Source organism: Pecten maximus, chromosome 13 (genome assembly GCF_902652985.1).
Source record: "Pecten maximus chromosome 13, xPecMax1.1, whole genome shotgun sequence".
Taxonomy (NCBI): domain Eukaryota; kingdom Metazoa; phylum Mollusca; class Bivalvia; order Pectinida; family Pectinidae; genus Pecten; species Pecten maximus.
In genome coordinates this window covers 33686497-33713329 of record NC_047027.1, presented here as the reverse complement: position 1 = coordinate 33713329, position 26833 = coordinate 33686497, and the positions used below count along the sequence as shown (strand labels likewise).

Here is a 26833-nt window from a genome sequence, read left to right as displayed (position 1 = left end):
CTGTAGAGGTTTGATCGTCACATGTAAAGATTTGGGGATGTTTCTTTATTTCAGTCCAGGATGGAATCTTCTAGGGGTTGAACCATGGAGTAATGCAGGTTTTTAAGATAACTACCCTTTTGCTAATAGGGGAATATCAAGTCGAGGGCCACAAAGTGGCCCTAGCTTTCTAGGGCGGTCCTGGGGCATTTTGAGGATACCTTATGTCTTATCATCCGAGAGTTATATAAATGGAATGATTTGCTTGTTAAGTAAACAAAAGTCAAAGCTGAATATAAAGTAAAAAAAATCACAGCAGTAACTCAACACTTGATAACAATGTGTAAGGGGAGGATGATTTTTCAGCAGAAAATGATTTACTTAAAAGGAGTAAAAACAAGATTTGATAATAAAAACCAAACTTGCCGAGAGCTAATTGACATATACAAACACTTCTTATTTTGAAAATGATTTGTTTTGGTTTGTTTTGTTAACGTCCTATTAACAGCCAGGGTCATTTAAGGACGTGCCAGGTTTTGTAGGTGGAGGAAAGCTGGAGTACCATGAGAAAAACCACCGGCCTATGGTCAGTACCTGGCAACTGCCCCACGTAGGTTTCGAACTCGCAACTCAGAGGTGGAGGGCAAGTGATAAAGTGTCAGGGACACCTTAACCACTCAGCCACCGCGGCCATTTTTGGAAATAATCATGCGTGACAACTTAGCCTCGACATAAAACAACCAAACCTACTGAAGATTTTGGATTTCTATAACTTCATGACTTAATTACAAAGTAACGAATGAAATGATTTTGCCATAATGGCTTTCACAGGATACTCCCTACTTATTTACCTTGGGTCCCCAGCATAGGGGTGCCGGGAGCACTATTTGTGCCAATCTTCGTAATTATATGAGCGAGCTCTGTGTTGATTTTTTGGAGTGAGGCAGCAATAGGATCTCCGTCTTGTTTGACCTTCACAGTCAGCGGACCCAGCGATTGGTGCTGATTGTTTTGTTTTGTCAATGCTGAACAACGAAAACATTAATAATCAGGATCATTTGCATTTACAACTCAGTAAAACAAACTGAAATTATCATGAATACTCACAAGTATATTGTTTCAAACCGTGAAAATCACCAAAACTATCTTCCTTAACCAGATCAAGAGTTTGAAAATATTACAAAAATGCCTGTGTTAAGGTCGAAAAATTTTCATTTCGAAAATGACATTTTATTTCTATTAGCATGAATTTTTCTCTCATGAATGAATTCTTCATGAAACTATAGTGTTAGACTAGATCAGAAATAAATGTGATAATAAATCAAGATTATATCAAACCACTTACGAATTGCCTACCATTTTTCTCCGTTGATTAAATTAGCTACAGCTCTTACCAAAATTTCATCACTTTTCACACAGAGGAGATGGATATCATAAATAGAAGCTTTAAGAACACTGACATTCGGGCATTCAAAATATAATAGTTACTCAAACAATTTTTTACAATATTTTGAAACTTCAAGACAAAGGTTATTGAATAAATATCGATAAATTCATTTGTGAATATAAGTTTCTGTAACCTTTGACCTCTGACACTTACCCCTGATGACGTTGTCAAGGCTGTTGTCGTTACTACTGATACCACTGCTGCCCTCGTCTTCACTGAGGTCAAGGTTCGGCATGCTGGCGGGACGGTAGTGATGCTCGAACGGGGAATAATCAATGTCGCTGTCACTCTCCGACTGCTGTAACGACCGACAAGTTCAAACAGTGAAAATCAAGGACAGGATTATGAAGCGTTTTCAAATCGTAGCATGATGGGTAGGTTAGCTCCACCTATAGTTAATGTATCTTTAAATAATAATGAAACTCAACCAATAAAATATTCACACTAAACTTAAACTTAGCTTGTGAATCTTTTACTAGACATATTCTTAGTCAGTCTGAATCAAACTGAAATTGTTTAAATGTGATACCTTGACAGTAAATCCGCAAAGAAAACGATTTTCACAGTTTTCATGAAAATAACATCCATTTTACTTTAAACCTTTAGCAAAACTGAAAATTTTTCTCGTTAAAAAAAAATCTTTTACAGTATACATTCATAATAAACTTTTCCACATGTTGACACAATATAACTCGAGCCCCTTACATGTACAATGTTGCCTGTGTGGACCTGAGACTTGAGTTGACGTAGTCGTCTCTCCTTCTCCCTGACGAGACGACTGCCAGTCCTCATCTGTGACTCAATCTGGTCCAGCTCAAACTCCTCTCTCTCCAGGCTCTGTTTCACATCCGCCAGCACAGAGGCGCTATCTGGTGACAGATTCTGGAACAAAGTAAGGCCAATAACTCTGCTTAATTTATTAAAATATAATTTATTAAAATATAATTTATTAAAATGAAATTTATCAAAATAAAATTGTGAAACAATCAACTTTCTGATACATCATTGATCAACTGGTTCTAGGATTAATATTAAGAGCATTATAAAATGGCGTAAGATTGGAATAAAAAGTTTTGGACAACACCCCTTACCCCTTGCCTCTGTTTTACAATATCTTTTGTAAGCTCCTGACGGGCAGCTTGAAGTGCAGACTGCCGGCGTTTTAAAGACTGCCTCTGTTTACGCAGGAATTCTTTAGTAGCAGAAATAGCAGTTTTCTCTTTAGAAAAGTGTTCCTTAAGTTCACTGTAAAAGAAAGAATACTGTAACAAAATGGGCTTAGAATATGTATAAGTTTAATACATCATTTGAAATAGTAGCTATCAGAGACAGGAGGTCAAAAGTCACGGAATAATCGACTAGGGGAAAACAACACCTGTGATTGACAGGTTGTGTGTCGAATCTGATACTCAGAGGTGTAGGCCGTGTGTTTTTCCTGAGTGATAGATTAGGGAAAGGATCACTCCAATCTTAGATGGTATTGCTATAGTCATGACAAGCGATGACAATAATAGATAGATTACAGGGAGGGGGATCAATGATCAGGTACATATGTTTCCGCACGTGCAATGTTAATTATATGCAAAGAGGCGGGGCAGAAGGAACGTTGCTAAACTTAAGTACACGGGATATTAGATATAGGGAGAAAAGCTAAAGGTGTAGGGAGAGAACAAGAGGAGAACGCTGAAGGAGAGGGAGCTCTCCTGGACGGGGAAGGGAGAGCTCCCTTGGGTAGAACAAGAAGGGGAGAGGGAGAAGAGAGGACACGCGGAGGTGAGGGTGAGAGAGAACAATGGACATGGATGTGATAACCTATATAACCAAATAGACTCAACGCGAAGTACAAATAAAATTAACTATTGTAAACCATATGGTGTTGTGTTACAATACCCCATAGGATACAAATGCTATATACAGTCAAACCTGTCTATAGCGACCGCCCAAGGGGAGGCAGAAAAACGGTCACTATAGACAGGTTGCCTTTATAGACAGGTCCAAATTATTGCACCAACCAATTTACTTTAACCTGCCATAAATAAATTGTCATTGAACAGGGCATTCAGAAGACCAGTCAGAGGTTAAATAAATTCAAACTTTAAAAATCTGAAGGGTTTAATATTTAATGATTTGTGGACCCAAACACAAAATATAACTCAAAATGGTCTTATGGATAATTTTTTTTTTTAATATTTTGTTCTGAAATAATGCTATATGTATCTATCAAATTTATTATTATCTCCCTTTCTTTCATAAATAAAGAAAAAGAATACACAATAATTAATGAATTAATTATATTTGTGTTACTACTAATTACTTTGTGTTATAGTCTTACTTCTTTAAACCAAAATTTTTTTTTTTTCTGACCCAAATTGAAATCCGGATATTTGTGTCAGTTTACGACTTTTTATTAGTATTGACTATTTAAAGATGGCGGCAGTACAAACGCTAGTACCGACAGCTACGATTAAGAAAGGCATTATTGGCTTTCATGTGAGTAAATCTTGTTGACAGATATGACCAGTGTTTGTTATTGAAGTGATGTATCCTAGTTGTAATCACAAAATTAACTGACCGTGTCAAATGAAGCCACCTGTGCACAGTTGTAATGTAATACCGACACGCATGGTGACCCGACTCCTCTCTTACCGGGCCCCAGGCCAGGGCAGCTACAGTAATTATAGGCTAACAGGTGGTAGGAGTCTTTTGTTTATATACTCAGGCCAGTGTTGTGGTGGTCCTTTGTTTGTATAATCAAGCCAGGGTCGATGTGTCTGAATTTTCCGGGGATTTTATGAGGGATGACTGCCGAGAGCAGAAGATGGCTGACATAAATCGGTCGCTATAGAAAACAAATTAGCGACCGCCGTTCCGAAATCACCGGTCGTTAGCCACATTAGACAGGTAGTCGCTATACAGAGGGTCGTTATATAGTAAAATCTCACGGGGAATCTTAAAACCGGTCGTTATAGACAGGCAGTCGTTATATACGGGGGGTCGTTAGAGCAGGTTTGACTGTACACAATTCTGTCTTCATGAAAAAGTCCAAAAACATATCCACTTCCCACCGTCTCAGCAGGTTTTTATATTGCAGAAGTAATTCTACCATTTTTTAAAGTCATCTGTGAAATGTGTTACATTCAAATATGTTATGGCCAACTAGTTTGTGAATGATAGTATCGTCCAGCAATATATCAGTTATATTTTATATTTTATCATTTTGAATGCGACAGCCATCTTTTATAATATTAGAAACAGACCAGAGGAACTGTTGACAGTGATGTAATGCCTTATGATTAGAACAATCATGCTGGGCATTACTAAAGTAATACATCTCCCCTAATGGCCCCCGCTAAAAATAGTAACAATGACCTTAACCTTGACCCAAAACTCTGAAGCTCAAACTTAATCTGCAGCTACTCATACTGAAGTTACATACCAACATACCTTGAAGCATGGCTGAGAAAAAAGCGGAAATATAAGCGGATGGACAGACAGACAAACAGACTGATGGGGAGAAAATCTTAAGTCCCCACCCCCCCGACTTCACCGCTAGGGGACTAATGAAGAACTTTTGGTATATCAGCAGGTTAGGATATCCTACAACCGGTGGCAGATGATAAGTTAGATCAGTAAGGGTAGGATACATATCCTGTAGAATGCTGTCAAGGAGTTCAACTGAAGTTGTGAAATATCAACCATTAGAACGAACTGCTACCGTAACTAGTAATACACTGATGTGTTGTTGAGTTAGGGTTTTATTAGGATGAAGACAATAAGAACTGCCAAAAACAATTGAGCTTCCATAGCTGACAAATCTGTAACCTACCCATTGTTGCGTGGAACATGTCTGGCTATAGGGACGTCATCCAGGCTATCGTCATCCGACAAAAGATCCTGCCAAGCTCGTCCACCGAATGACGACACATCCTCCTCATCTGTCCGTTCATCCAAGTAGTGTATTCTCTTGGCTCGTCTTTTCGGAGGCACATCTAAACAGACACCACAGAGTTGTAACAAAGATTAATTTTCATCAATTACATCATCAACAAGACATTGTTATCAATTACCAATTCCTGTATAATTATTGAATTTGAACAATGAACTGTAGTGGAAATCTGGCGAGTTATCTTGAACAATGAACTGTAGTGGAAATCTGGCGAGTTATCTCCCTTGGTTGGAACTCGTTCCACATGAGAGCTCATATATAATCCCGCAGGGTATCGGAGAGCGGTCTCTTTGGTCTCTTTACCTAGCAAACGACAGTCGTGTGAGCTACGTATATACTCACTGTGTTGTCTGGGTTTTAGGACACAAGAGTATTCATTAGTCTTTAGAGAAGGCTGGCTATCCCTATACTAGTTTTCTCTACAAAACTCACAACGATACACCCGACCCCCCTGGTCAGTAAACAGTGTATGTGATTACTATATACTCCGTACTTACTAACTGGCAGGATAACAACCAACATCATTACATGTCAGTTATTATAAACTTGACCTCACACTGCTATACGTGAACACACTTATGACTATAAAATGTCAAAGTTCACAGTCATGTAAAGGAGAAATGGTTTGAAGTATTTTGAGTGTTATTACAGTAGAATTAACTAGTGACTGAGAGTTGTGTAGGACAGATGGGCAGAGAAAACATCACTTCATACATCAGACTTGGGCGCTTCATTTAATATCTACATCTTACCAGTGATAATTTCGTCGTCGCTGAGTAAACCTGCAACTGGGGTACGCCGTGTTGGTGTGGCGTTTACATCAGGCGTACCATATGACCTCGCTGCACTGCTGGCCCGGAGCCTCTCTTCAGCAATGGATTTTGTCTCGTCGGCAGCGACGATGATTCGTTGTTGTAAACTGTCCAGATCCTTGCCTTTACGATCCATACGTTCCTTCATCTCACTGTAAAATTACAACTTTCACTTATCTCAAGGCTTCAAAGAACTTCACTCACTGAAGTGGTCAGCTATGTTAAATTACAACTTTCACTTATCTCAAGGCTTCAACAAACTACACTCACTGAAGTGGCCAGCTGTATAATATATAACTTCAGTAAATACTACTTGCTTATTAATGATGCTATGAAGAATAATGTCTTATCTATTGGAGCATTAGCTTATAGTTCCGGGGTTCGATCTCCAGTAAAAGAGAAATGAATTTTATCACATACAACTAAAAAGAGTCACAACACTTCATTTTCAGAAGAGACAAAGGCAAGATATTTAAAAAAAAAGTTCTGATTATGATATAAAGAAACAAAGAACATCAGCATTTTTCTTTTCAGCTGATTAAATCGCAATATTTCGTACTTTTCCCAGTAACTGGAATACTAACACTGTCACCGTTTGTAAAGAGCTTAAACCCGGGAAATTATGATGTACCCTATAAATGTTTCATGTCATGTACTTTAATTTTCAAGGAAATTGCTAAAGGCCATTATGAAATGAAAGAAAATTAGTTATAATTAAATTTGGGTGATATATACCAAATCAAAACAATTGATGATTTTAAGTTATAATTGAATTTAGATGATATATACCAAATCAAAACAATTGATGATTTTAAGTTATAATTGAATTTAGGTGATATATACCAAATCAAAACAATTGATGATTTAAGTTATAATTGAATTTAGATGATATATACCAAAGTCAAAAATTCCCCTAATTCTTACTTTAGTTTCCTGTTATTGTTTTCCCGAGTCATCTTCAGCTTGGTGATGTCCGACTCGATCGTGCGTCGTTCAGACTTGAGCTGTTCAAGAGTGTCATTCTCTGCCTTAATTTCTTCGGAGATCTGTTTCCGTTCTTCCTTCAGCCTCTCCAACTCCCGAGTGCTAAGTTGGTTGTTTTTACTGGAGAATGCGTCCTATAGCAAAAATGTTCATTTAAAAACAGAGGTCACAGCTCAGTAAGACAATAATTGAACAACAATGTTTTTATAATTTTTTCAAACATTCCAGCTATTTGCTTTGTAACCACCTTGTACCAATACAGTTTGGTTGACAAGGATGAAAACAGTTATATACACAGAGCTATTGTTGAAGCTAAAACAATATTAAAAGCTGCAATAAACTTACATCTTGATCCAACTCAAAACTATCTTTATCTTCTCGAAATTTCTTTCTTCTTTCATCCAATTTCTTTTCCTGTGACAGAAAAAAAATTCAATTATACTGACATCTTCAGACCATCAACAAAATTCCATGCGTTTATTTAGAAATTATAAAAGAAAACTTATGACAATTAATAGTGTCACAACAATCAGTAAAAATCAATTGCTGTCCATTCTCTATGGGCACTTCCTAACCAAAGAATCTAAATTGTAATTTCTCTCAATAATATCCACAGTTTTCTGTTGTGTTTCTTTTAAAGCTACAACTTCGATTTTTCATCCCCAGAGGCCAGAACACTCACACAGACTGGTCACTTGTGAAATCCCTACTAGATAGTAACCAAGTTTCCCTTTCAGTTCTATAAATGACACAGCTTCTTTAATCTGCTACCATTAAGTTTGGTTTATTTTGTTTAATGTCCAAGTTTCGTTTATTTTGTTTAACGTCCTATTAACAGCCAGGATCATTTAAGGACGTGCCAGGTTTTGGAGGTGGAGGAAAGCCGGAGTACCTGGAGTACCCGGAGAAAAACCGCCGACCTACGGTCAGTACTAGGCAACAGCCCCAGGTGGGTTTTTAACTCATGACCCAGAGGTGGAGGGCTAGTGATAAAGTGTCTGGACACAATAACCACTTAACCCCCCTCCACACACACACCTCCTTACTACTAAGACAGTTGTACTGCTGTATCTGATGACTGTATAAGATGTAGAAATCTATAAAGCATGATGACATAATTATTTACAAGAGGTCCAGAGGGCCTGTATCACTCACCTGGTTTCATGAGATATATGGAACAAGAATGATTTTCTTTGGACCAGGTGAGCTAATAAATACAAACCTGAGTATCTAAATTCTTGGCAGACTTTTCCAGGTTTGTCTTCTTCCGTTCAAATTCTGCTACTTTTTCCTGATATTCTTCCTCCTATAAACAAAACACTTTGTATTAACTTTATAGTCACACAATCTCCATACAAATGTCAACTCACAGCAAAATTGTAGTTTTGCTCATATCAACAATAGCCATTGTCTCGGGTCAAGGTGTTTGAAATGTCAGAAATTTATAACAATGTTAGGTGATGGACTGACAGAAATGGCAATTACCAATTGTAAATCAGGAAAGAATGTAAATATTGGTGTATATATTTTACTTTTGAATACACAGTACATAATTTAATATTATGCAGACTATAATACCGGTATTGGGGACCTACAAACAAGATGAAAATATTTGGAGGTATATTTAATACTAATTTCTATAATTAAATCAGGAAAGACTGTCAATATTTAGAGATAATTTCTAATATTGAGTGAAAGTCAGAAAATAATAATTTAGAGATATATTCAAAGAGAAAATAATGATTTGGGAGATAAATTGCTTTTTACATTAAAATATTAAATAGTAAAACCAATCATAAATAAGAATCTCTAAGTGAACTTTGTTCAGACATTAAAAACAGTTACAGAATACTGATATCATAGAAATAAGCCCCTTTTGATAGACTAGTATTTGGACAAATGTTTATCAGAAGTAAGCTTCCTTCCAAACTTTAGCTCTCTTTTTGTCACAATGGAAGTGGACTTATTTGAGGATTGATATGGTATATCACTAAAGGTGACAGAATGTATTGAGATTATTTTGGAAAATATTAGAAATGTGAGCAATATACTCTCACTATGATAACATATACACAGGATAGATGTTATATAATATCTTATTTGAAGGTCAGACAAATTTACTGATTCAGAAGATGTTTTCTAGTAAAGTGATATCCCCCAAAAGGGAGTAGTTCTCCACACATCAATTTTAAAATGAACACATAGCAAGAATCTAGGATATTTCAGATCAAATACAAGTCTAAGTATCTATTAACTCCACATCTGAAAGAAATGTAGAATGACCTCCGATATAAATAGATAACTAGAACTGTCACCAGGATGGCTGACTAATACCCCCGCAATCTGCACGAGTCAATGGTGAATTGGAACTGTTAAAAAATAAAGTGGCATGCACATCTACACATGGTCTTCTATATGTGTTTGAAGTTTCATTGAAATTGGCCATTTAGTTTAGGAGTTGTCCGGACAAACTTAAAGTTATGGTTCTTATCAGAAAACCTGTTTATAGTGACCAGTTGCCATAATAACCATAATTTTGTGAAAAATAAAGTGGCATGCACATCTACACATGGTCCTCTATATTTATGTGAAGTTTCATTGAAATCAGCCCTTCGGTTTAGGAGTTGTCCGGACATACTTAAAGTTATGGTTCTTATCAGAAAACCTGTTTATAGTGACCAGTTGCCATAGCAACCATAATTTTGAAAAAAAAGAAAGTAGCATGCACATCTACACATGGTCCTCTATATTTGTGTGAAGTTTCATGGAAATTGGCCATTTAGTTTAGGAGGAGTTGTCCGGACAAACTTAAAGTTATGGTTCTTATCAGAAAACCTGTTTATAGTGACCAGTTGCCATAGAAACCATAATTTTGAAAGAAAAGAAAGTGGCATGCACATCTACACATGGTCCTCTATATTTGTGTGAAGTTTCATTGAAATTGGCCATTTAGTTTAGGAGTTGTCTGGACAAACTTAAAGTTATGGTTCTTATCGGAAAACCTGTTTATAGTGACCAGTTGCCATAGCAACCATAATTTTGAGAAAAATAAAGTGGCATGCACATCTACACATGATCATTAATATTTGTGTGAAGTTTCATCCGAATTGGCCCATCAGTTTAGGAGGCGTTGTCCGGACAAAATGCGTCTACAGACAGACAGACAGACGGACGGACGGACGGACAGACAACCTGATTTCAGTATACCCCCCTAACTTCGTTGCGGGGGTATAATTAAATAAATATATCAATATTGGAAAAAAACAAGGCTCCACATATGATTATAATGATGTGTATTATGACGTCATAACAGATTGTGGCTCCACATCTAATTATAATGATGCGTATTATAACGTCATATAATGTCATAACAAATCTTGGCTCAACATCTGAATACAATGATGTGCATTGTGACGTCATAACAAATATTGGCTCAACATCTGAAGATGATGATGTGCATTAAAATGAATCATTGTTCTACATCTGTTTATATGATGACATGCATTACAAAGAAGCATGCAGTGATAGGGCCCCGCCACCAACAAGCATTGAGTGTATCACGTAACTTCAATGAAATGACTACAGTGTTACATTATATACCTTTAATATATACATATACAGAAAATGTATTAACTAATGTTCTGAGGTATCCTACCAGAAATCCTGGAAAAAAGGTCATCCTTATTTTCTATATCTTGAAGTTAGAAATTGTTCACTTTAAAGCATGCTGTATTTGCCTCTGTTGCTACAGCTATAACCAGGTCTTAGGAAATGAATTAGATACATGTATTACAAAGAGCTGAACACTTTCACAAAATCTCAGGGCAATTCCTAAATCATGTATATGTTACAAGAAAAAAAAATGTGTTCAATAACATTCGTCCATTACTCTCACAACTGCTATAGGTTCTGTCCGATAACTGCTAAAATTTTGAATTTATCCAATATTTGTGTTGCAACACTCTTCTAAATATTGTAAGTTTAATTAATTCTACCCTATGTTTTTCACAAGTATAAATACATATCTAGTATAAATTGTTAATTCATTTTTCTTTCCTCAGATATAATGATCCTGAGCAACCTTCACTGATGGGACATAAGTATATTTTTGGTTCATTTGTTAATAATTTTGGAAATGGGGAGGGGGGTTCTATAGGGGTTTGGATCAATCATTGAAGTTATGTAGACATATAATCTAAAATTATTTGACATCCTGTGAAGATAACTTACACAGCCATGCAAGTACCCATTCCAAGCAGGAGAACAGCCGCAATATGAAATATTTGTCCACATTTACTAAACCTCGGACAAGTTTGGAACATGCTTAAAAATGGACACCAGGACAGCATTCAAACAGTCATATCAGTCATAATAAATCATGTTCGGATAAAAGCTTTGCTTGCATGCATACATCTACAACAACAAGACTAATTTACAAGCTCTATATGGATACAGATTCAGCTGATAGCGTGCGTGTCACCTGTCTATCTAGACTAGAAGTCTGGCGCCGGAGCTTGTGTTTCTGCTCCTTCAGCTGCTGTTTAAACTGTCAATGATGACGATGAAGATACACATGATATACATAACTGATGATGATGAAAATGACGATGACGATGAAGATACATATGATATATGTAAATATTGCAATGAAATAGCCTAGAAACGAAAATGATCTATATAGTATATATATACTATGCAGCTATTTAGTCTATTAAAAACTATGTGTATCTGCATATTGTGAAGCATCAACAAACAGAAGTTGGACTTTCTCTTCTCAAAGGTCCTACTATTGAAATTAAATATAAGTAGTATTAAGTCTTCTAAATTTATGGACTGCATAACTGGCTATTTTTTAATATCTTATTTTCTTGATACCCATGATTCATGATCCGCTGACCTATAATAACAAAACATTGTGGACTGTTTCTTTGGTGGCATATTCCTACCACCACTTGATTTTTGTGGAGATAATAATCTTACCAAAATCATTCTAATATGTTGGCTTACTGTAAATAAGAAAAGTTTTCCTGATAATTATGTCAACTTGTTAAGATAATTAAGTGGATTCGAAAGGTTAATTAGCTTGCTAAGGGGACATAGATGAATGGATATCTTGTCTTAATTATCTCCGCACTTACCTATGACACCTATTGTAATTATTTAAAATACTTCGGTGCAATAAACTTAATATAGACTTAACACAAACTACCGTACAGACAGCAATTTAGCTATCACATTCAAAATGGCTACTAGCTCAGGTGCTCCCAATTATGATTATTTTAGTTTAACGTACCAAAACATCTTAAGCAATGACAGTAACTGGCATGGTAAAGCCAAGATAATTCAGGGGACATAACCAACAGTTATGTATGCCACATAAGCGAGAAATCTACAGACATGAGCAGACTATAATCAGAATAAATACTGTGAAATAATTAACTTGGCAAATATTCAGTTATGACAGGAATATGCCCTCAGTTTCTGGAATATGCCCTCACAGTTTCTGGAATATGCCCCCACAGTTTCAGGAATATGCCCCCACAGTTTCAGGAATATGCCCTAACAGTTTCAGGAATATGCCCTCACAGTTTCAGGAATATGCCCTCACAGTTTCTGGAATATGCCCTCACAGTTTCTGGAATATGCCCTCACAATTTCAGGAATATGCCCTCACAGTTTCTGGAATATGCCCTCACAATTTCTGGAATATGCCCTCACAGTTTCTATGATTTTAATGCTGAGAACTACCAAGGTATAATATCAGAGTTCGAGCTGTCCCAATAGCCTTTTAAAGAAATAAATAAGAGAGGAACCCATGAAGTTATTCTCAGAATTCCATTCAAACAATCTATAAGGACACTATTTAATCTGAGACAGACCACATATAATCCAAGAATGACTCCATTTAACAGAAATACGACACAATTTGATTTCATTCAATCTGAAGCAGACCCCATTTAATCCAAGAATTACCCTATTTATAAAATAGCAAGTAGAAACCCTGAGATACACCATGAACTCAGTATAAACAGTTACTCCTTGAAAATTACAAGTGAAAGTATGTATTACCTAGCTCCAATACCAGTTACTTCATTCAGACTCGTCCTAACAAAACCATTTTACACAACAAAGTTGGGATATATTTCGCAGTATCAATGGTATAGTTTTAAACGAATATAGTAAAAACATCATGCACATGAAAAATAGCCTATTATACCGTACTAAATAGTTCTTCTCTAGCACAGATATGTCGTGTATGACAAAATTATGAAGCACACTATTTCTTAAAGCAATGCTATAATTCTATGCTGGAAATTTCATTGTATAAATGAGACAAATGACATCTTCACGGACTATGTTTTGTGACATCATACCAATGAAGGCCACAAACTACATCACTATCCATACTAAAATGATGTATTTTACATTTAAAGATATACGACAGAGTTACGTCCCTTAGATAGCTCTCCAATCATATCTCACCTCATCCTCAAGTTGTTCAGCCATAGATTCTCGTTTCCGTTCAAATTTCCGACGAGCTTCCTCCAAGTCCCGTTCACTCTGTTTCTGGAGCTTCCGAACCTCACTCTCAATTTTCTCGTCCAAGAGTTGTCTTTCCTTCCTCTCCTAAATCAAGAAAATTTAAATGGAATTTGTACGCATGGAAAAATTATTACAACGATCTCTCTGTTTCTATGGCCTTTACCGATTTTAACACTTGGTTTATTTTGTTTAACGTCCTATTAACAACCAGGGTTATTTAAGGACGTGCCTAGTTTTAGAGGTGGAGGATAGCCGGAGTACCTGGAGAAAAACCACCTGTCTACGGTCAGTACCTGGCAACTGCCCCACGTAGGTTTCGAACTCGCAACCCAGAGGTGGAGGGCTAGTGATAAAGTGTCGGGACACCTTAACCACTCAGACACTGCGGCCCCTCCCATTTTAACACAAAATATATGTACTATAGATATTTAAATTACTTATTTACCACAGGATTTTATTGGCATAATTTCTTTTTATGTAACAATGAATATACAATCCATATTTAATTCACCAGATCACCTCTACCACGCTGTGTACCTTATCTTGGAACTCGTCACGGAGTTTTCGGATGGTGCTGTCATGCTCATCTCTGAGGCGTCCCAGCTCCTTCTGCTGCTGCTGCTGAACATCCTGTCGTCGCTCAGCCATAACCTCATCCAGCTATCACAACAAACATGTAAATAAACACAGCTATCACAACAAACATGTAAATAAACAGTCTTGTTTGTCTTATGCAAATTATCTCTATTTGAGCATTTGATGAGCTGCCGAAGCACGATATTGAATTGATACTATAGCACAGAACAACATTCGTTTCCACTCTGACTTTTCTGAAAAATTTATATCAAATTTCTTCTTGAGACCATGTTTACAACAAATCTGCATGGAACAAACAATGATTTGGTTTGATTGGTTTGTTTTTGTTTAACGTCCTATTAACAGCCAGGGTCATTTAAGGACATGCCAGGTTGGAGAGGTGGAGGAAAGCCGGAGTACCCGAAGAAAAACCACCGGCCTACGGTCAGAACTCGCAACCCAGAGGTAGAGGCCAGGGCTAGTGATAAAGTGTCAGGACACCTGAACCACTCGGCCACCGCGGCCCCCAAACAATGGAGTTTAACAGATCATACACCATATTTTTACAGTCACTTCATATATATAATCCAAAATTAATTTCAATGAAACTTTTTGTCTATCGTCAATTCTTCTAATCGTAAGACTCAATAACTCCTATCTACTGATGAACACTAAAATCTAGCCTGCTGCTGTTTGCCTCACCCCTCTGTCCAGATCGTCGATAGCCTTCTGACGTTGCTTAGCAGCCTCCAGCTCTTGTTCTTTCTCCTCCTGCTCTTGTTCATGAACACGCTTAAGTTCTTCTCTAATGCGCAGAAGCTCCTACATAAAGTTCAAACGCATTGAGCATCCACACAACACAAAGCTAGCTCTGTAATTCTACAGTAAATCCAGTGTAATTCTACAGTAAATCCAGTGTAATTCTACAGTAAATCCAGTGTAATTCTACAGTAAATCCAGTGCTTATCCAGCATTTAGCCCATGCCTAGTAAAAATCCACCCTTGTCTATTTCAGTTCAGGAAAAATGCTATTATGTTGTCTTGCAAAAATTTCTTCCCCATCACCCACCCCACTTTGGAGCCTAAATTGATGCATTGGCCGCATAGGCTGTTTGAAAAATAAATATAGCAAGACTATGATTGAAAGTTATCTTTTATTCTTATTTACCTTTAGATTTTCAATTCATTTGATTACACTAAAAGTCTAAAACCACACTCAGACTATAATAATATTACCGTCTTATAGCAAGCTTTAATCTCCTAAAAACATCAACAAAATAAAGCATGAAACTTCTGGCAGACAGCGCACAGCAAAACACCTGCCCATGGTGCAACATTTTGGTACGCTACCTTTTCGTGTCTATCTGACGAGTCACGCTTGACCTGGTCGACTTTATCGCGATGTTTCCGCTCTGCCTCGTCCGTCATATTCTCTAGTTCTAGTCTTTGTTTCGCCTGAAGTGCCTCAAATTTTTCACGTTTTTGTTCCTCTAGACGACGTTGCTCTTCTAACGTCTCGGAGTCAACCTGAGATTTTAAACGCTCGAGAATTTTATGTTTGTCTTCGACCAATCGGCTCTGCTCTTCCTTTTGTAGTGACCTCACTTCTTCTCGTAGCTTCTCAAGGTCATCATCCATTTGTTTTCTGTAGAAGATTTAAATTATTTGATACTTGTTTTCAAATCAATGGTATAACCTGTAAACTTGATGAAATCACATGAGAATTATAAATTATTTCTTAAATAATTTCTTCGTTAGTATTTATTAATTCCATGGAAACATAGAGAGGAAGATAAAACATGTATAGCACTATTGACAATGCAGGATCGATATTAATTACACAGTTGCCAACTTTTTCGAACTTAGATCAAGACTCAGAAAAAAGCATTGATAGACCTTGCTGTTGACAAACTATAACAATGTATTTTGTGGTACGCTTTCCGCTGGACCAACCACTTTTTTTAAAATCATGATGTTCTTAGAAATTGATTCCAAAGAGAAGCATTATCACGACAATATTTTCAAATGTTTTCAATACAGAAAACACATTTGAAGACAATGAATTTTGTTATGTGACCTTGGTGTACTCAATATATACTATACATTTGGTAATATTTGAGGAAATTCATTTTGGCTACATTTCCGAGCATTAAATACAGCAGGAAAATAAACACCTCACATATATTTGAAGGGAGAATTATAATCTAATATGTAAATGTGTATCATATGCCTTTATGAATACACACATACACACATATGATGTAATTAACAGAAGTATATATTGGAAAATCGGTGAAGCATGAAATTCAATACCTACACCGGACTTGAACAACCATGAAATATTAGCCCAGCCAAATAGTCATGCTGTTGGGTATTGAAGCTTTTGCTACATATATAATCCTAGTTTTATTGGAAAATAGTGAAAGTTGTTAATTTTAACAGTAAAGCAGTGATTTAGTAGGTATCTGAATTTGAGCTGAATTGTTTTAACGTAAGATCTTTTTGTCACAAATGAAGAGTTAATCATATACGAGGGTGCAGTATTGCTATAGTCTGGCTTCTATACTTGAAATACAAAAATGTCAAATGCTGCAAAAATATGAATTTACATACATCCATGATATTAACACCAGGTCATTATCATTACGGCATTGTTTTATTAGTTTTTTTTAACAGACGACACAACAACAGTGAAACAACAACAGGAATGGGGAGAGGATTTTTTTATCAAACATTAACCATGAATGAAAGTGAGAAAAGAATGAAAACTTGTTGGTGTAAACATAAAACCAAGAACTTTTATTGAATAAAAAACAATTAAATGTTTTGTGAAAGTGGAAAGAAAGGAAATAATGTTTTATAGTCCTTCTAAACTAAGGGAAACATATTAGATAAGAGGAATGAGTGGGGCGGAATGGAAGAGAGTTTTATTCAACGAGATAGTTGAAGGGCTGATTGGAAGAGAATATTATTTAACAAGGAAATTGTAGGGCTGATTGGATGGGAATATTATTCAATGAGATAGTTGTAGGATTGAATGGAAAAGGGTAGTATTTAACAAGGAAGTTAGGGGGGCTAAATTGAAGACAATGTTATTTCAAGGATCTAATAGTCAGTTAAAGAAATGCAGATGGCACAACAAATTATTAACTGGGGATCAAATATCTGTAACAGAAAAATAAGAACCAAATCATCACACAATGTTCATGCTTCAACTACAACAACAAAATGAGGAGGGGCAGAACTTCTTGTCAAGATTACCGCAGATTTTTTTCCTCTTCTGAATGTTTCTCCTTCATTTCCTTAACTAATCGCTCAAGCGTGGCAGCTTTTTCTTCCTCTAAAGACTTTTTTTCTTTCTCTAGATCAGACTTAATCTGAGTGTCGAACTCACTGTATGGGGTGACACAGGGCATAATAGTGAAGCAATGATTTAGAGATAAGAAAAAACAATTTCAATGATTACAAAGCGAGATAACACCACACCCTCTCAATGATTACAAAGGGAGATAACACCACACCCTCTCAATGATTACAAAGGGAGATAACACCACACCCTCTCAATGATTACAAAGGGAGATAACACCACACACTCTCAATGATTACAAAGGGAGATAACAACACACACTCTCAATGATTACAAAGGGAGATAACACCACACCCTCTCAATGATTACAAAGGGAGATAACAACACACACTCTCAATGATTACAAAGGGAGATAACAACACACACTCTCAATGATTACAAAGGGAGATAACAACACACACTCTCAATGATTACAAAGGGAGATAACACCACACCCTCTCAATGATTACAAAGGGAGATAACAACACACACTCTCAATGATTACAAAGGGAGATAACAACACACACTCTCAATGATTACAAAGGGAGATAACACCACATCCTCTCAATAATTACAAAGGGAGATAACACCACACCCTCTCAATAATTACAAAGGGAGATAACACCACATCCTCTCAATGATAACAAGGGGAGATAACACAACATCCTCTCAATGATAACAAAGGGAGATAACACAACACCATCCTAAGTCTAGTAGGTACACATACAAAACAGGGAAATGACATGTGACAAATACTAAATCTGCTCTCACATTCTTTAGTACTACTCATACACAAACTGATATTATCAAATATATGGGCTATATCAATTTAACAGAAGACAAACTTGATTAAGCAATGGAAATGCTAACAGGAAAACTATATTTTTGTGATTAAATTTTTGGCACACAAATACTTTGTAATTCCATAAAATTCAAACAACAAATCATTATCAGTAACAAGAGATCCCAGAGGGATCTTGGCGCCCACCATTGAATGATTTTTATAGGTTCCATGTCAGATTGATCTTTTCTCTACTTTTCCCTTCCTCTAAGTCTTACTAATCTGTGTAAATTCAGAAACAGCCCTCTAGTACTTTTCAAACAAGGGGAACCTATATATAAAATTTAAGATTTTGCGATAATGGCTGTCTGTTGTTTTCGGATTGGTCCCAAAATGCAACACCAGGGACCAAGGGGAACCTACATATGAAATTTGAGAAAGATCCCTTCAGTACCTTCTGTAAAATAGCGATAACAAACTTCAATTGGACCTAAATACGAAAATTTGAGAAAGATCCCTTCAGTACTTTCTCAGAAATAGCGATAACAAACTTCAATTGTAAAAATCTAAGATGGCTGCCTGTCGGCCATGTTGTTTTCTGATAGGTCTCTAAATGTAATATGCATAACTAGGCACCAAGGGGAACCTATATATGAAATTTGAGAAAGATCCCTTCAGTACTTTCTCAGAAATAGCGATAACAAACTTCAATTGTCAAAATCCAAGATGGCTGCCTGTCGGCCATGTTGTTTTCCGATTGGTCTCAAAATGCAATATGCATAACTAGGCACCAAGGGGAGCCTACATATGAAATTTGAGAAAGATCCCTTCAGTACTTTCTCAGAAATAGCGATAACAAACTTCAATTGTCAAAATCCAAGATGGCTGCCTGTCGGCCATGTTGTTTTCCGATTGGTCTCAAAATGCAATATGCATAACCAGGCACCAAGGGGAGCCTACATATGAAATTTGAGAAAGATCTCTTCAGTACTTTCTCAGAAATAGCGATATTAAACTTTAATTGTCAAAATCCAAGATGGCTGCCTGTCGGCCATGTTGTTTTCCGATAGGTCTCAAAATGCAATATGCATAACTAGGCACCAAGGGAAACATACATATGAAATTTGAGAAAGATCCCTTCAGTACTTTCTCAGAAATAGCGAAAACAAACTTCAATTGTCAAAATCCAAGATGGCTGCCTGTCGGCCATGTTGTTTTCCGATTGGTCTCAAAATGCAATATGCATAACTAGGCACCAAGGGGAATCTACATATGAAATTTGAGAAAGATCCCTTCAGTACTTTCTCAGAAATAGCGATAACAAACTTCAATTGTCAAAATCCAAGATGGCTGCCTGTCGGCCATGTTGTTTTCAGATTGGTCTCAAAATGCAATTTGCATAACTAGGCACCAAGGGGAACCTATATATGAAATTTGAGAAAGATCCCTTCAGTACTTTCTCAGAAATAGCGATAACAAATTTCAATTATCAAAATCCAAGATGGCTGCCTGTCGGCCATGTTGTTTTCCGATTGGTCTCAAAATGTAATATGCATAGCTAGGCACCAAGGGGAGCCTACATATAAAATTTGAGAAAGATCCCTTCAGTACTTTCTCAGAAATAGCGATAACAAACTTCAATTATCAAAATCCAAGATGGCTGCCTATCGGCCATGTTGTTTTCCGATTGGTCTCAAAATGCAATATGCATAACTAGGCACCAAGGGGAGCCTACATATGAAATTTGAGAAAGATCCCTTCAGTACTTTCTCAGAAATAGCGATAACAAACTTCAATTGTCAAAATCCAAGATGGCTGCCTGTCGGCCATGTTGTTTTCGGATTGGTCTCAAAATGCAATATGCATAACTAGGCACCAAGGGGAGCCTACATATGAAATTTGAGAAAGATCCCTTCAGTATTTTCTGAGGATTAGCGATAACAAGAATTGTTGACGGACGGACGGAGGGATGGACGGACGGAGGGATGGACGGACGGAGGGATGGACGGACGGAGGGACGGACGGACGGACGGACGGACGGACGGACGGACGGACGGACGGACGGACGGACCACGAACCACGGACGCAGGGCGATTTGAATAGCCCACCATCTGATGATGGTGGGCTAAAAATCTCTCCAACTTATATAATATTATCCCAGACAGACAATATAGTAACATATCAAATCACTCTAAATTCAATAAATATATCATTATTATTTTTTATCATTATTTTTTTTTATTATTATTATTTTTTATCCCCCTCCCCCTTTTTTTGGCGATAATGACCTCAAGAGTAGTGTAGATGGATGATAAGAATGTTAGAAACAAACACAACTTTTGTCAGCAACATTTAAAACAACTCAGATTTAAATATCTTGGATTAAAGACATACTTTTCCAATGGAGGATAGTTATTCTATGACTAGCTATAGATACCTCACACTTAGTAGCAGACAACAAAGGCAGTAAACAATACATCTGATATTCAGACTACTTACTTAAATTGCAGTTCCTTATCTTTTTTCAGGCGCGCTTCTTCTGTCTCCTGGTCTAGAATTATCTCCTCTTTAAGTTTCCGCAATTTCCTGTCTTTATCCTACATAGTAATGAAATTTGATGAAAAATAAAAATAAAATCTTTAAAGAATTTCAAAATGACGATAATAAAAAATGTAAAAAGCAGAGTTTCATTAGATTTAAATACAAATTTTAGTGGAGCAAAGGATATTGAAAATTCCATTTATAATAATTAAAGTGACCTAATTTTTTACCTGATTTTTTATACAAAAAATCCTTCAAGAGGTAGGGTAGGAAATAAGCTTATGACAGTATGATTAAAGATAAGTTTATAGAGACGACTTTGTTGGGGTTATGAACATATGTATTTATGTACCATGTGACATAGGCATATACCTATATCTTCTCTACAATTCATTGCCAGATCTCGAGACAATAAGACATATCCTGCTCCTATGAACTTACTGTGTAAATCAAAGAAATCTAATGATATAAAATCCTATACTACCAACCCATCATCCCAAGGAAATAGACAAGAGGCCCATGGGCCTTAACGGTCATCTGACAAACACTTACACTTACAGCAGGGACACACCCCTCAATCCAGCATTATTACCATAAATCATTTATCGCAGCCAGTTATGTTTTAGATCAAATTTGGTTTTTATCCATTTAGCTTGTCCAGGAAGAGCAGCATCATAAAGCAAAATTTTAGCCAAGTTCCCATTTTTGGGGCATGCCCCTCTGTGTCCCAATGGGTCAGACAAGACTCATTTATATCAATTAGGATTGCCTTTCCCCAATGATGTTTCATGCTAAATATAGTTGTAATCAATTAAGGCATTAAGGAGGAATTGCATTTTAAAGAAATGTTTAACCTAAGCGCTCCTTTTGCCCCATCTTTTTTTCCCCAGGGGTCAAACCTGTCTCATTAAAAAATATGATTGCCGTCACCTTATATTTCACATCAAATTAGGTTGTAATCCACCAAAAGGTTAGGGAGGATTAGTATTTAACAGAAAATATTCACCAAAGTTCCCCTTTTGGGGCCCTGCCCCTAAGGCCCCAGGGGTCTCACTAGCCTCGTTTATATAAAATATGACCACCCTTCCCAAAGGATGTTTCACACCATATTTCGTATTAATCCACCCAAGGGTTAGAGAGAAGTAGGATTTATAGCAAAAATTCACCAAAGTTCCCCTTTTGGGGCCCCGCCCCTCTGGCCCTAGGGGTCAAACCAGCCTCATTTATATAAAATATGATTGTCCTCCTCCAATGATGTTTCACACCAAATTTGGTAATAATTCACTATGGGGGTTAGGAGGAGTAGTATTGTAAAGCAAAATTTCATCAAAGTTCCCCTTTTGGGGCCCTGCCCTTCTGGCCCCAGGGGCCACACCAGCCTAATTTATATAAAATATGACCACCCTCCCCCAATGATGTTTCACACAATATCTGGTTGAAATCCACCAAAGGGTTAAGGAGGAGTAGGATTTTATAGCAAAATTTCATAAAAGTTCCCCTTTTAGGGCGGGGCCCTAAAAGGGGCCCCAGGAGCCACACCAGCCTCATTTATATAAAATATGACCACCCTCCCCCAATGATGTTTCACACAATATCTGGTTGAAATCCACCAAAGGGTTAAGGAGGAGTAGGATTTTATAGCAAAATTTCATCAAAGTTCCCCATTTGGGGCCCCGCCCCTCAGGCCCCAGGGGTCACACTAGCCTCATTTATATAAAATATGACCGCCCTCCCCAAATGATGTTTCACAACATATCTGGTTGAAATCCACTAAAGGGTTAAGGAGGAGTAGGATTTTATAGCAAAATTTCATCAAAGTTCCCCATTTGGGGCCCCGCCCCTCAGGCCCTAGGGGTCACACCAGCCTCATTTATATAAAATATGATCACCCTCCCCAAATGATGTTTCACACAATATCTGGTTGAAATCCACCAAAGGGTTAAGGAGGAGTAGGATTTTATAGCAAAATTTCATCAAAGTTCCCCTTTTGGGGCCCCGCCCCTCAGGCCCCAGGGGTCACACCAACTTCATTTATATAAAATATGACCGCCCTCCCCCAATGATGTTTCCAACCAAATTTAGTTGTAATCCACCCAAGGGTAAAGGAGGAGTAGGATTTTATAGCAATATTCACCTAAGTTCCCTTTTTGGGGCCCCGCCCTTCTGGCCCCAGGGGTCAGACCAGCCTCATTTATATAAAATATGATTGCCCTCCCCCAATGATGCTTCAAACCAAATTTGGAAGTAATCCACCCAAGCGTTAAGGAGGAGTAGCGTTTTGAAAGAAAAAGTTTACGGACGGCGCACGGCGCACGGCAGACGGCGCACGGCGGACGACGACGGACGAAGCACGATGACTATAGGTCATCCTGACCCTTTGGGTCAGATGACCTAAAAATTTCATATAGCCTGATGCTTGACCTATTATACCTCTATCCTTTGACCTCTATTACTATTAACCTTTGACCTCCATTGTACCTGAAAACTTTGACCTTTATTATCTCTAACCTTTGACCTGTATTACCTCTAACCTTTGACCTCCATTGTAACTCTAACCTTTGACTTCTCTTTTACCTGTAACCTTTGACCTCTATTGTACTTCTAACCTTTAACCTGTATTACCTCTAACCTTTGATCTCCATTGTACCTCTAACTTTTGACTAATACTTCTAACCTTTGACCTCCATTGTACTGCTAACCTTTGACCTATATTACCTCTAATAAGTCAAGCTTGGCATTCTCTAGTTCCTTCCTCAGTCGTAGTCTCAAGTCTTGAAGAGTTCGGTCATTGTTGAGTTTGATTTTGCTTTCCTCCTCCCTCATAAAGCGGTCCTGATCTGCTCGCCTGTAACCAGAAACACTCATTACCTCCCCTTTCTTCAGTGATGTGTTGTAAAGCCTTTTTGATGAAATTAAGTCTAATACACAATATAAATGAATAACAATATTTTGACATTTAACAAAACTTTCAAACTAAACGTAATTTTTTTAACTTTGGAAATCTAACTTATGAGATGAATGGTTGATAAATCATGACTTGTTTCTCTGTACTCTTTATCTGATTCAGAATTCATTTACTTCTGAAAGTGATATGTTAGTGGATTTTATGAGGATGTCAATATTCTAATGGAAAACACAATACAAATTAATACCCAGTGATTGTTTAAAACTTCACTTAACACTTCGAGAGAATGGTATAAATAGTTAGTATTTAAATCCTTAAAGGTACTATATCTCAAAAAAAAAGATTAATTATTGTAAAGTGAAAATTTGAACAGGCTGTTGTATATTTTAAACATCACAAAAAGTTACCTACCTAATTAAGATAATTAGTTATTCATTCAGCTGGTGCCATTATGCATTTTTGTGAAAAACAGTTAATACTTCCTCAGTGATGTAGCACTTTTACATATATAACAGTATTAATTTTGTTGTTTATTTGCTTGTCAACACCCAGAGTCACTTTGAAATGGATAAAGTGTTTTGCTGTGTATTAAATATAGAAAAATAGCCATATTTAACAGTTAGTACCAGTTAGTATATACTACACATACATGTGAAACAATAGGTATATAATGATGCATTTACACATGAACGAACGACATGCTAGTCGGGTATAGAGAAAAAATATCATTATCTACGAGTACAAATGTGTCCACTATATTTGTTTTCACAGGGTTATATAACATGCAGTTAAATCAATTTCTGGAACGACTTCAGGGACTCATCTCAGCCATTCCGTAATTAATGTAGAGTCTAAATATGAATCTCCAAACATTAGAGAGTTCCAATATGTTCGAATGTTTCACATGGGCCATTTTTGTTGTTTCTTTTGCAGTCCGAACACTATGACTGTTTTTCAATACATTTAGAAAATAACAAATATGAATCTCCAAACATTAGAGAGTTCCAATATGTTGGAACTTATGTTTCACAAAGGGCATTTTTTTATTTTTTAATCCGAACACTTTGACTGTTTTTTAATTCATTTAGGAAATAACGATGGATGTGGTAATTTTTTCTTAAATGATCAATGACTGTCAAGTCCTGTAATACTATCTCCAGGTTGCTTCCAACATTTATGTCTGATATGTTGCATCTAAAAAAAGATGTATTTTCCATATATTAACACAAAAAAAACCTGTTTGTCTTTTACTGTATTTTTTTCACATTTCTGCCAGAAAATAAATTATTATCATTTTTTTTTTTATTATTATTGATTTAATACATCAGTTCATAGAAGACGGAAATGTAAAATTCCCAGTAACAGTAGGTTGGGGGAGAAGATTAGAGGGATGTGACAAAACTTTATATTGTGACATGCTAAAACAAGATACCAGACCCATGCAATCATCTGCTCATTCTCCCTATAGGATACTACAGCAGATATTTCATTTGAAAACTGATACAGAGGCTGTATTTGAGAGGTGATCTTGTTACTGTTAAGTATTAAGTCTCTAGTATATACATACAACAAGAGCAAATGTATTTGTAATTTAGATTAAGAAATAGACTGTTTATCATTTCTCTGAAATAGTCTTTGATTTAAAGACTCAAAATAACGATTTATGCATTAGTTGATTAGTGAGGTATGTAATTTTTAGACTTAAATTTAATACCACTGAACCTTTTAACAAAAGGTGCTTGCATGTATATCAGGTTGAATACAACATAAATATGATCACCCATCCTCACACAGTAAAGGTTATCATGTTGAATACAGAGTCAATAGAATCACCCATCTTAGTACAGCACACACACGATAATAACATGTTAATGAGCAAATCTACTAGTGATACCTGTGTTAAATATTAATATGTGTAACCAAGATACAATGGGATACAAGCTTTATCTATTGGAAGCTATAACTCCGGAACATCAACCAGATAAAAACAGGAATCATATCTTTTGTTATGTTAACAACAAATTTAGATTGTGTGTGTCATTTTTAATGAACTTATGACCATTTAAAGTCATCTTAATCATTTTTAAGATTTTAGTGGCAAAAAACAATCTTTTTTATTGCAAAATATCTTTTTATTTCAGGAAAGGATTTGAATTCTTTTAAAAATGCTTAATTGGCAAAGAATGTGTATTAAAATTTTATAAGATAATTTTTCCCTGTAATTTAACAAATGGTTGATATACAGGAGGTACAGCTTATAGCTAGCTGTTTACACTTTGACAGTAACATGGATAACATACGCAGGCATTTCTGCCGAATCCTGTCGTGTGAGACGTCTGAAGTTAGAAACAAAATATGGAATAAACATGAGGATTTCCACTACAAAACAAGAGATCCCAGAGGGATCTTGGCACCCACCATTGAATGATCTTTATACGTTCTATGTCAGATTGATCTTCTCCCTACTTTTCCCTTCATTTTACTAATCTGTGCAAATTGAGAAACATCCCTCCAGTACTTTTCAAACAAGGGAATCCTAGCTATATAGGATATTTGAGATTTAGCGATAATGGCTGTTTGATTGCCAGATTGTTTTCAGGACAGACTGGTCCCAAAATGCAATACGAGGGACCAAGGGGAACCTACATATGAAATTTGAGAAAGATCCCTTCAGTTCTTTATGAGAAATAGCGATAACAAACTTCAATTGTCAAAATCCAAGATGGCTGCCTGTTGGCCATGTTGTTTTCTAACTGGTCCAAAAATGGAATATGCTTAACTTGGGACCAAGGCCAAACTACATATGAAATTTAAGAAAGATCCCTTCAGTACTTTCTGAGAAATAGCGATAACAATTTTCAATTGTCAAAATCCAAGATGGCTGTCGGTCGGCCATGTTGTTTTCCGATTGGTCTCAAAATGCAAATATGCATAACAATGCACCAAGGGGAACCTACATATGAAATTTGAGAA

The 26833-nt window shown here is 36.6% G+C and overlaps 1 protein-coding gene across 1 annotated transcript in view; it reads right to left on the bottom strand.

Moving 5' to 3' along the window:
* Window positions 1-26833, bottom strand: part of LOC117340888 (centrosomal protein of 164 kDa-like) — a 62511-nt gene that overhangs the window by 10250 nt on the left and 25428 nt on the right. The window contains 18 exon segments of the mRNA XM_033902669.1: window positions 831-1004; window positions 1580-1724; window positions 2132-2308; window positions 2518-2671; window positions 5253-5415; window positions 6125-6336; window positions 7109-7302; window positions 7514-7582; window positions 8391-8474; window positions 11649-11714; window positions 13652-13795; window positions 14249-14371; window positions 14990-15109; window positions 15638-15932; window positions 17549-17680; window positions 20914-21011; window positions 23671-23800; window positions 26161-26196. Coding sequence (XP_033758560.1) covers window positions 831-1004; window positions 1580-1724; window positions 2132-2308; window positions 2518-2671; window positions 5253-5415; window positions 6125-6336; window positions 7109-7302; window positions 7514-7582; window positions 8391-8474; window positions 11649-11714; window positions 13652-13795; window positions 14249-14371; window positions 14990-15109; window positions 15638-15932; window positions 17549-17680; window positions 20914-21011; window positions 23671-23800; window positions 26161-26196 — 2516 coding nt within the window.